At 37.8% G+C, this 11,078-nt stretch overlaps 1 protein-coding gene and 1 non-coding gene across 3 annotated transcripts in view; one reads left to right on the top strand and one right to left on the bottom strand.

Moving 5' to 3' along the window:
* Positions 1-1,587: 1,587 nt before the first annotated feature.
* TRNAI-UAU (transfer RNA isoleucine (anticodon UAU)) lies at positions 1,588-1,681 on the bottom strand. The gene is made up of 2 exons: positions 1,644-1,681; positions 1,588-1,623 (listed from the first exon to the last, which is right to left on the bottom strand). It is a non-coding gene; the product is annotated as a tRNA-Ile (tRNA).
* A 2,719-nt stretch (positions 1,682-4,400) lies between these two features.
* The window catches only part of HAAO (3-hydroxyanthranilate 3,4-dioxygenase), a 30,608-nt gene continuing 23,930 nt past the window's right edge, over positions 4,401-11,078 (top strand). Inside the window, exons 1-2 of one of the 2 annotated variants that reach the window (XM_025175614.2) lie at positions 4,401-4,605; positions 7,085-7,163. In XM_025175614.2, coding sequence (XP_025031382.1) covers positions 4,523-4,605; positions 7,085-7,163 — 162 coding nt within the window. In that variant the 5' untranslated portion in view covers positions 4,401-4,522. The remainder of the gene's footprint in view (positions 4,606-7,084; positions 7,164-11,078) is intronic. The other variant, XM_007442122.3, reaches the window with a different exon arrangement.

Genomic DNA, 11,078 nt, shown 5'->3' with positions numbered 1-11,078 from the left:
TGGCTACTAAAACTGAATGGATCAAAAATCCACCAAGAATAATATAAAAAATTATCTCTCAGATCTTGACCTGCTCATAGCCATCTTCAGATTCCAATAGAAGAGAATATATGTAGCTCAGGGTTGAACTGTGGAGTCCTTGGGGTTCTCTGAGCTTGGTTGTTTTCTTGCAAACGTTTCGTTACCCAGCTAGGTAACATCTTCAGTGCTAGGATGGGAATGGGGTTTGCTCTCTGTTTATATACAGTGGCTTGCCCTGCCTGTGCGTGTGTGTGTTTTCCTGATCAACCAAAGGGGGGGAGAACTCACCCCCACCAACACTGGCAGGGCAAGCTACTGTATATAAACAGAGAGCAAACCTCACTTCATTCTAGCACTGAAGATATTACCTAGCTGGATAACAAAACATTTGCAAGAAAACAACCATGCTCAGAGAACCCCAAGAACTCCACATCTTCAGATTGTATAGGGAACATGCCTACATGGCATGGGACTGGGTTACCTGAGGGATCATCTCACCCCCATTATAGCCACCCGTCCCACCGGATCAGGCAGAGAGGGTATGCTGCAGACCCCGTTGATGAAAGAATGTCGACTGGCGGGGTCCAGAAAGAGAGCCTTCTCTGCTGTGGCCCCCGACCTATGGAATACTCTCCCCCCAGAGGTGAGGCAGGCTCCAACTCCCTTGTCCTTCCAGAAAGCAGTCAAGACCCAGCTCTGCCAGCTGGAATGGGGCAAAAAAAGGGGCAACCAACTCTGGCTGTAGCTAGCACCTTGAAGATGTTCCCATATGTTGACACCTTACTGATCAACATCTTGGAAGATGTTTGTATGCCACCCATCTCTGCTGGGGGAGATGGGCGGCATACACATTTAATAAATATTTGTGTATGTGTTTGGTTTTATTCTATTTTTACTGTATTTTTATACTGTTTTTATTGTATTTTAATTAAAATTTATTGTTGTTTTATTGTGAACCGCCCAGAGTCATTTCTTCGTGAGATGGGCGGTATCTAAATTTGAAATATAAATAAATAAAATAAAAACATTGGTACTCTGTGGAACATAGATTAAGCATTACTACTCTATGTTATTTCTAACTGTTCCTGTAACAATTGTAAAATAAATGAACACCAAGCCATTTTAATTCTAGGATTTCAATGGGGAAGATTTCAATATTGGCTTAATTTTCCCATTGACATGAATGAAGTTCAACCTAAAACTTGAATCTAGCTATGAGATCCTATGTAATCTCTTTATTTTTTTTAACAATTAGGTATATACTGGAATCAAAATACATGAATATTTCTGTTCCTGTGTAATGAACATGAAATACTGATACAAATTATGATTCTTAAATGCAACTAACATATTTATGATACTAATGAAAAGCTTCACTAATAATAACTTGCAGTCTGATAGCAGTTTTAAAGTTACTGCCTTTGCATCCGTGAGTTACTGCAATTCTCATGACTTGTGTTCGTCTGATTAATTCTCCACGTGGAATGAATCCGTGGCACACGTAGCAAGCGAGCTGCTGACAAATGCACGGAAATATCCCAAAAGCGAACGGTCCCAAAAGACATGTGCTCCAGGTGAGGCTCGAACTCACAACCTCGGCATTGCTCTGCTGTGTACTGCTGTATAAGTACCGCGCGCTAACCGATTGCGCCACTGGAGCCCTGACATCAACTCTTCCCGAACGCTTTATCAAGGGCTCAACCGGAGTGGACGCCATTCCAATGCGTGCTCTTTCTTTTTCGTCTTTGCCCGTTTCTTCCTTTGCTCCGAATTTCATGTTTCTGGGCCACAACAAAGCACGGGCTAGAGGGGCAGAAGCAACGAGTTCTATTTCACGCCGGCCGCCCTTCCCCCTCTCCCCTTCCTCTAGCGTCGCGTTGTTTTAGCGGCGGCAGCGGCTGTTACTAGGCCCTGGCGCGGCCGTGACGCTGCGAGCCGCCATTGCGGGGCGGGAGGAGACGCGCTGGTTGCTGCTGTTTAGGCGTCTCCGCTGTCCAAGAGCGGGAGCGAAGCAGGCCAAAGTAGCAAAGGTGCGCCGGCCGGCAGGGCGGGCGCTGAAGAAAAGCCTAAGAGGAGGCTCGAAGGGGGAAACGGGTAGAGGCGGCTGGCCGAGGAAGGCGAGGGAGAGAAGGCCCCGCTGAGGAATGAGGGGAAGTGGGCTTCCCCCCGCCTGGCCCGCACGGAGTTGCTAGAGGCGCGCCGGCCTTTCCCCGCGCCGGGCATCGACGGTCTTCCCAGCCGAGTAGCCCGGACCCGGCCTCCCTTTGGGTGGTTGCGTGCGTTAGGATCGTCCGCAGGCCCGACTACATTGCCGCAGTAGGAAATAAGGAAAGCATATTGAACTTCCTCTCAGATTAGAAGTTTCTTTCATTTAAAAAGGAACAGTGAAAGCTTTTGCCTCTCAAGATACCCAAGAAAGTATAAGATGCTTCTAGGGTCCACCCCAAATGCATTCACTTGTTTTTTTAATAATATAAAACATAACATAGGCTTCTGGGGAAATAAAGAGTACCCCTGATAATTCTACAAACTGTTAACAGGTACTCCGTTTTTTTCAGATCCATAATTCGGCTTTTGCAAAAGCACACACTAAAAGGGGAGTCTTCCTTTGCTTACAGACACAGTTGCAGACATCAGCTGCCAAAAAAGTTTATCAAGGGCCCCCTTTGGTTTTGAGGGGGCCAGATGAAGCACTTCTGGGGATGATCACTAATGCAGTCAGCCTCATCACAGTACATATTTACTCTCAACCCAAATAGCAACTGCTCTGTGGATAGCTGTTTTACACTTAAAATATACTCTATAAACTACAAGAACACTACATTCTTAAAGCTTGATCTAGGAACATAGAGTCTATCTGACCAGCCCTTGTTGCTATAAGATCCATGGAGCAAGTAACTGAAATTAAATGTCAATAATCAGTGGGGAAATAGAAAAAAAAAATTCAAATCCTAAATCCATTCTATTTTAGAATTATTTTGGTCTTACTTGATCTTCTTGGATGTGGGACCACCTGGGAATATCAGCTTGATCAAGCTGGAAAATTAAAAAATGCTAGAAGAAGGTAAAGGGAAACTACTTCCATAATGCTGCCAAGAAAATTGCACTGATTTAGTAACTTGGAATCAAGCTTGAGGATGTATTTATCTTGTTATGTATTTATTTATTGCTGCAGCACTAACATGTTTAATCTCAAAATTTTCCCAAGAGATATTGGCCAAAAGTAAAGAGTATGGGAGGAATCAGTGACTGTTTCTGTTTCATATGCACAATGTACCTGTCATCTTTTCACACTGACATACCATCTTGGTCCCCTATCTGCCCCTTCATAGAAAAATAATGAACAATTTTTCTATGGGTGGTAATTGATAGCTTTTCTATAAATTTGCTTCACTTATCATCTTTGACCAAGCTCACAACAAAAATGCATAATGGCACCATGTTCTGCCACTCAAACCCATCTATTTAAAAATAGCATCAGTCAGAACAACAACAACAAAATAGGACTCACTGTTGGATCTTTCTGCTACTTGGATTCATTAATTTAATTGTAGGGGAGGCGGGAATAAAGGAGGGGAGTAACCAGGAGAGAAAGGAAAAGAATAGTAGATGCTATGTGGTACTTATAGGGATTCACTTGTCCATGTTCTGCAAGTTATTTCAGCCGCATTTACAATCAAGTATTCACAATGTCAGCAAAAGTATCCTTGAAACCTCAGAGCAAGAGGCCCACCCAGTTGCAGTGAACACTTTTGGGTATGTTCCAGGATGATAGAGGATCCATCATGGACAAGTGTGAGAAATCAAACTATTAATGATAATCATTATTAGTAGCCCCCAATAATTTTATCCTGTTATTTGTTTAATCTCCTTTTAACTATCCAAGTTCATGACAATCACTGTACCTTCTTGTAGCAAATGTTTCCATAATCATGTTCTGTAGAATTAGCTGCAACAATTTGATTACTGCCAAGCCTTCTTTACTTACACAGAAGCTAACTCTACTTTGAGTTGAATTGGTATGCTTTTTTATCTGAAAAAATATATATGCAAGTTCTAGAGGGCTATATTTGACTGTAATAAAAACTGACTTTTAAAACTAATAAATATTGTGAAATGTTCATGTTACATATAGGCCAGATACTAATAATGTAATATGTGTGAGGGTGAATAGGGCACACAAAAAATAATTCATCCTACTGGTACATTCTCTTTACTAAAATTGAACAGATTTCTGTGAGGAAGATATCTTAGACATACGGTAGTTTTTCATGCATGAGTTGATTATTGGCTAAACTGTTGAGAATGCCCTTCAGCTAAGTAATCATCTAAATAACCTTTTGGATTTTAAACTCATCAGCTGAGGATAGTGCACTGTTATGCACCAATCATTCCAATTATACAGAGACACTCATTTGCAATAGCATATAAGAACAATTGCGGTGCCAGACCTAGTAGGTTCATATACCATTTTCTCTGGACCACATTGCTATCAAGAGTCATGGAGGAGATGCTTGTGAATGTAAAGAAATGGGTAGAAGAAAACAGAGATGCTTTTCTGCCTCCAGTATGTAATAAGCTTATGTAAGTGAAGGGTACCATTACTATTATTATTATTATTACTATTATTATTATTTTCAAAAATTTGTAGAAATGAAGGGTAAAGATGTATCTGACAGTGCTAATTGATGTTTGACTATTGTCTGCTTTTGCTAGGCTAGCCTAAGGGTTGCTTTATATTTAGAAAGTTAGCAATAAATAAATGACAACCCTGGATTCTAATTTTTTTTTTTTTAAATCCATAGCAGATACAGTACTTATCTAGAACTACTGTTGTTTTAGTCCAGAAGCTGTTAGTATTTCTCATATCAAAATAGTCTGTAGTTGTACAGATTATCTCAATTTATAAGTGAAGTATGCATGTGCCTAGGCCTCCACAGCTAGCTATGATGATGCAAAAATTATTCTTAATTGTGGTCTTGGAGCAAAACCACCCTTACATACTTGTATCCTGACATTGTAAGTACATAAGTTTCATGCACATGCAGTATGTTGTGATGTATGCTTCATCACTTCCCGCTTGCAAACTCCTAAATCTGACTACAGGCATACCTTGGAGATATTGTAGGTTTGGTTCCAGACCACTGCAATAAAGTGGTCACGTGAATTTTTTGGTTTCCCAGTGCATATAAAAGCTATGTTTACCCTATACTGTAGTCTATTAAAGTGTGCAACAGCATTGTGTCTAAAAATGTACATACTTTAATCTTAAAAAAATCTTAAAATAAGACAACAGTGAAGTTTGCTGCATCGACTGACTTCCTTTCACGAAAGAGTTCTCTGTAGCGTGTGATGCTGTTTGATAAATGCAATATCTGCAAAGCACAATAAGGTGAAGTACAATAAAATGAGGTATGCCTGTATGTATGCATGTTCACAGTAACTCTCCACCTCCATGTCTAAGTTTATTGTAGCTGTTTTCCAACTGTTTGTAGAAAATTGCTAATATAATCTAGAATGGGGTATGGAGAAGATAACAAGCTGGTATTTGGAAGACACAGAAACAAATATGAAATAACTGAAGGCAAAAAGTCTTGAGTTACAAGCTCTCCCTGCCCAAGACTCATGTGCCTTCTTTTTTTTCTACTGTTGCACAGCCTACATATTTTATTTTCAACAATAAAAAAGAGAACTTCTCCCCTATAAAAGTATAATTGATACACTCATTGACCTAGTGTTACATTTATATTCCTGTCATATGAAGTTAACAGTTAAATCAGTTCCTTTAGTGGGAGAAAAAATAGGAAATTAAATTTATAAACTAGTAAAATAAATAAAATAGTATAGTATAGTCTAAGGATCTAATCAGTCATTTGAAGTTCCCAGTAGTAAAACGTTTGTTCAAAATATAAATAATATCAGTCCAACTGTGCAGTATTTTAGTGTGTGATGAAAGAAGTACCCAATATTCATTTCCACTGTTCTATTAATTTCCAAGCCACTGGTATATAATTCAAAAGAAGATGAGCATCCACAAAAAACAGTGAGTCTTCCAGAACAAATTAATATGCAAAATCACTTATGTCTTAAAGAGAATCACTAAAGCACAAAACCACATTATATGAAGCAATGTTGCAATATTGCATTCTGATCACAAGCATAAATCAGTTCCTAAAAAGACATACAGTATAGGTTCCAACAAAAACAAAATAATAATTTTTGTTGAATTAATGGAACCTTCAACTTAGAAAAGATGTCACAATAGCTTTTCACTGACATTTGTATACTCTAGTTCCTTATTCTTTGGCTGACAGTAACTGCTGTTTGGTTTGGACAACATAGTTAGCTGTAGTTAATCAAAAACAGAAGCCTAGACTTCCCAAGTCCATACATTATGCCAAAAAAGTTAGTGGTGAGACAAAAAATACAGGAACTAGAGGAAACTTAGGAGTGTTATAGCAAAAAGCTATATATTTTACACTGTATCTGAATGAGTCTCCAATGGGAATTCATTGTAGGTTGAATTTGCTGCTTGTAGGTTATATGATTACCTCATTACCTTCACTTACCTCCTTCTGTTCTCTGAATAAGGGAAATACTAGAGAGTCCATTAATGCTCAATAGACTGACACAAAAGAAATGAAGCATGATAGGGTAGACCTGAGGACTTCTTTCTCCCCAAGGAACTCAGAAGCAAAGAATTACATATTACAAGAATTACATATTACAAGCACTGTTTTCTTCCTTCTAATTGCCCATGAAAATAAACTTCTCAGAGGAAGTTACTTCTGGTTTGAATGGAGCAAGATTGCATCATTAGCAAAAAAAAAAAAAAACGCCCCCCCCCCCAACCCATTTCTTAACTGTTTCTTAAATTATTTCATCTTTTTATGCCTTAGTTTTTCATTATTTTTATGTCATTGCTGCTGTCTATGGTTATTAACATTTAAAGCAAAATAGTTTTACTGTTGCATATCACTTTTTGTATGCTATGAAAAAAGGACAGTAATGAAATTGAAGGAAGCATTAAAAAGATTGATGGTTAAAAAATGTTGTTCTGCAGGCATCGCCGACAGCTCAATATAATGTTTGTTGGTGGGCCAAACCAAAGGAAAGATTACCATATTGAAGAAGGAGAAGAGGTAATACAGTGGTTTGAATTTATCTCTCGGTTGTGCATAATTTTTTAAAGCTTAATGTTCTTCCTCATAAGGTTAGAAAAAGGGATTTTTATTCATTAGAAAAATACAAATTAAAGAGTTCTACAGTCCAAAGTACACAACTTTAATGTGGCTAAAATAATTATGTTTCACATTAAAGAAATAGAATAAATAAATCATTTACTCTCAACTTCACAGCAGAGGTTTTATCTGGACTGGTCTGGAAGATTGGAGAGACAAACGAAGAAAATGAAAGCTGCAGACAAATATTATTAATGAGGTTTTAAAACCAAAAACTTCAAGGTACCATATAGTATGCTCCCCTATCTTATCAAAACCATTGTGAGATAAGTAGTATAATAGATGCTGATAGGCCTAAAGTCATCAGAAAGAGTAATAAGTAACTGGGGATTTCTAAAAATGTATTTTTTCTAATGTCCCTGATTTTAAGCATTTTTTTTCCCATTACAGAAGCGGCAGCATATTTGTTGTTCTTGTTGTTTTATTTAAATTTGTTACAGTAGAAACTAGTAGACTCTGGGTGACTTACAAAATCCAACAATAAGAACAGTTAAAAACATACCACACCACAGACAGCATGGGCTAAACAATAACAGACAACCACAGTAGGGGCCTCACAAACATATTAACCCCAGGCCTGAGACCAAAGCCAGGTCTTCATGCCTTTTGGAACCCCAGGAAAGTGAGTGCCATCTGAATCTCTGGGGGGATGCTATTGCAGAGGGTGGGGGCCATGACAGAAAACATACTTCCTTGGTCCCATCAAATGTCAACATTTAATAGAGGGGACCTGGAGCGCATCCACTCTGCTGGAACATAGCAAGTGGGTAGAACAATTGGAGATATCCATCCATTTTACAGCTTGCTGTTTCTTTTCTGCACAAGGTGCTCTGGGCAAATCTCATGAAATGGTGATCCAGCTGGTATTCTGAAGCCTTCTTTAAAAATTTTGATTTTTCCTGTTTTTTTATTTTTATTCGTTTTCTAATAATTTTATTAAGATCTTTGGAAAGAACAATAAAAGATAATACAAAGTATAACAAAAAAGAAAAAAGAATGCAAAAAAATCTGCCCATTTAAGAAACCGACTTCCTACCTTCATCACAACAAGTATAAACAATTTCATAATTTCTTCACCCCTCTTAATTAACAAAAAACTGTTCATCCTATAACCCATCTCTCAGTAATAGAATCAAATAAGTAGCATCTTCTCCTTATCCAAATGTCAGCAAAAGTCCAGAGTTCTAAAATATTAAAATTAATTAACATATGTAAAACTCAAATTTAGCTGTAAGCAAAATCTCATTTAAAAGGTATAAAAAGGTCCCAACATCCTAGTATAAACAAACCAAACCTAAAGTTTAACATAATAAAAGAGACTATTTCTCCTTTAAAAAAAAAAAACTCCAATACACAGCCCATTCCACAACCGTTCCAGAGATGACCACCCCAAATAACAGCATATCCCATTCAAATAAACATTCTATATCTCAGCTCTAAACTATTCACAAATATAAAGTAATTCCAGCATCCTAATACAAAAAAGACTAAAGTTTAACCTAACAAAAAGAGCTAGTTTCTCCTAAAAAAATTCACACAATTAGACACTAAACATTTAGATACTAGGCAATTAGGATACAGAAAATAGCTATAAAGTAAACATATTTAAACACCAAATAAGCAAATCCAGTTTCCAGTCAAAATACCAGTAAATCCAAAAAGAGCTACCCAGAATAACAACATGTCCCATTTTAACCCAGGTCAAATAAGGCGACTTTGTATTCCTTTTTTTATATATACAGAACAGTCTTTCTCTGTAATCCATTCTAGTAGTTGTTGATCTTTATTACAAATTTCTTCCATACTTTAAGCAATCTCTTTTGTAAATCTAACAAAAAAGAATTATTCCCATTACTCTCTGGGATTGTCTTTTTTATTTCCTTCTTAGTTTTTAAAACCTCATACAGTTCTCTCTTTGCATCTGATGGCAGGTTCTTATCCAAAGTTTCATTCATATTAATCTCAAGTGGAATTTGTTGTATATCTTGTTCTATAACATCTTGTTCTGAAGACAGACTATTCCCAAAAGGACACGACATAGCTGCCATACTTGATTCAAAGTCTCGACGCAGTCCTCAGTGGAGTTCCTCAAAGATACCTCCAAATGCCATGATAATTATTTCCCACAAACATGCATTTATTCTTTCAAAATAATTTCAAAGTCTTAATATTCAAAATTCAACCAATGTTTTCTGTGCCCTTAATCTTTTTAAAACTTTCTGTAGCCAAAACCTTGTCTTGTTTTTTGCTGTTTATTTTAAATTCTTAAGAGGTATAAAAATAAATATTTATTTTCTTATATTAAGGTCTGAAGGTACTCACTCACCGGGCGTTTCCAGCCTTGTCCCTTTGAAAGTGTCTAATTTAATTGAAGCAGTTAATAAGCAATTTCCAAAAATAGTTAGCAAGGGAAGTGCACGAGTTTTGCTCTGTTTGTGGCTGGAGTAATTATGTTGATTTCCCCCATCTCCCCCTCCCCCCCATAGCAGAGATCATTGTCTTGCAGTCTCTTCCTCTTCACGAGGAAGCGGAACAACTGTAAGGAGAAACAGCTTGGGCAATATTGCATCTCCCTCTTTTATCCAGAGAGGATCAAAGGAGCCGATCTGCTGACTGGCTCTTTAAAAAAGTCCGCAAACGTCAGCTCCACTTTTTCACAGAGCCATCTTCAGTCGGCCATCTTCCCCAGAAGTCCAATTTTTCCTGTTTTTTTCTGAGGCAAAAGAGAAAACTCTGGAGAGATTACACTGGGAAATCTAGTTTTCCTTCATCAAACTCTTCAGTTCACCTGGGCAGCATGTTCAGATTGCTCAGTTCAGTAGAGCCATTCTTTGAATGATTCAGTTTTTTAAAAAAATCATCTGCAGTTTTGCATGTAATTCTTTTCACTGCTACTCTTATAATCCTATTTCCCCATGATCCCACATGCTGCCAGCAGCTTCACATTATTTGTGAACTCTTACAGCAGCTCAGCCAGGCAGTTTATATATCAATAATCTTTGGGAATAAAGAAATAAAACAATCAGGAATGCAATGGTACCAGCATGCTATCTCTCTCTAAATCTAACAACTTGCTATCAAGAATAACTCATCTCATGTACATATATTTTCTAATTGTGCACTTAAAATGTTTATTTTATCACCAGTCATACAGTGCTTGTCCAGACAGTATATAGATTTAACTACAAATGGATATAATATAAATAGCCATACTATCCAAAGATTAAATACATAAAATAATATAATGGCAGCTAGAATTTGTGTTTTATCATCAGGAACTCTCAGATGCTAAGATTTATTAAAGAATGCTGTTTGCCTTCAAGGACAGAACCTACAAAGGAAGAGAAAGAGAGAAAGCCTCAGAAATACACATAGACCTCCAGGGGTGGCCTTGCGTCCCTCTCCCATAACTTAATCATGATGTAGAGTAACCAAGGTTGATCAGGTTTCTTTTATATGGTGATAAAAAATTCCATGTACTCATCTCCCCTTGTCAATTCATCATAATGGCCAGCTCTTTGCATAAGGCAGTGTTGTCCAAACTTGGCCATTTTAAGATGAGTGGACTTCAACTCCCAGAATTCCCCAGTCATCCATGCTGGCTGGGGAATTCTGGGAGTTGAAGTCCACTCATCTTAAAGTGGCCAAGTTTGGACAACACTGGCATAAGGTAATCAGGTGATCTTTCTCTTACTGTGACTAATTCTCAAGATCTACACTGGAGTTCTTTGTCTTTATAAGGTTCTGCCATGGTTGTCTTTTCCAAAACACCACAGTTGCTCAGTCATACCGTGCAGTCAATGTAGTACAGACTCC

The sequence above is a fragment of the Python bivittatus genome, unplaced genomic scaffold, assembly GCF_059951505.1.
Source record: "Python bivittatus isolate LINGU-HERP-01145 unplaced genomic scaffold, Pbiv_v1 ctg000020_np1212, whole genome shotgun sequence".
NCBI lineage: Eukaryota > Metazoa > Chordata > Lepidosauria > Squamata > Pythonidae > Python > Python bivittatus.
This window is presented reverse-complemented; position numbering and strand designations above follow the sequence as displayed.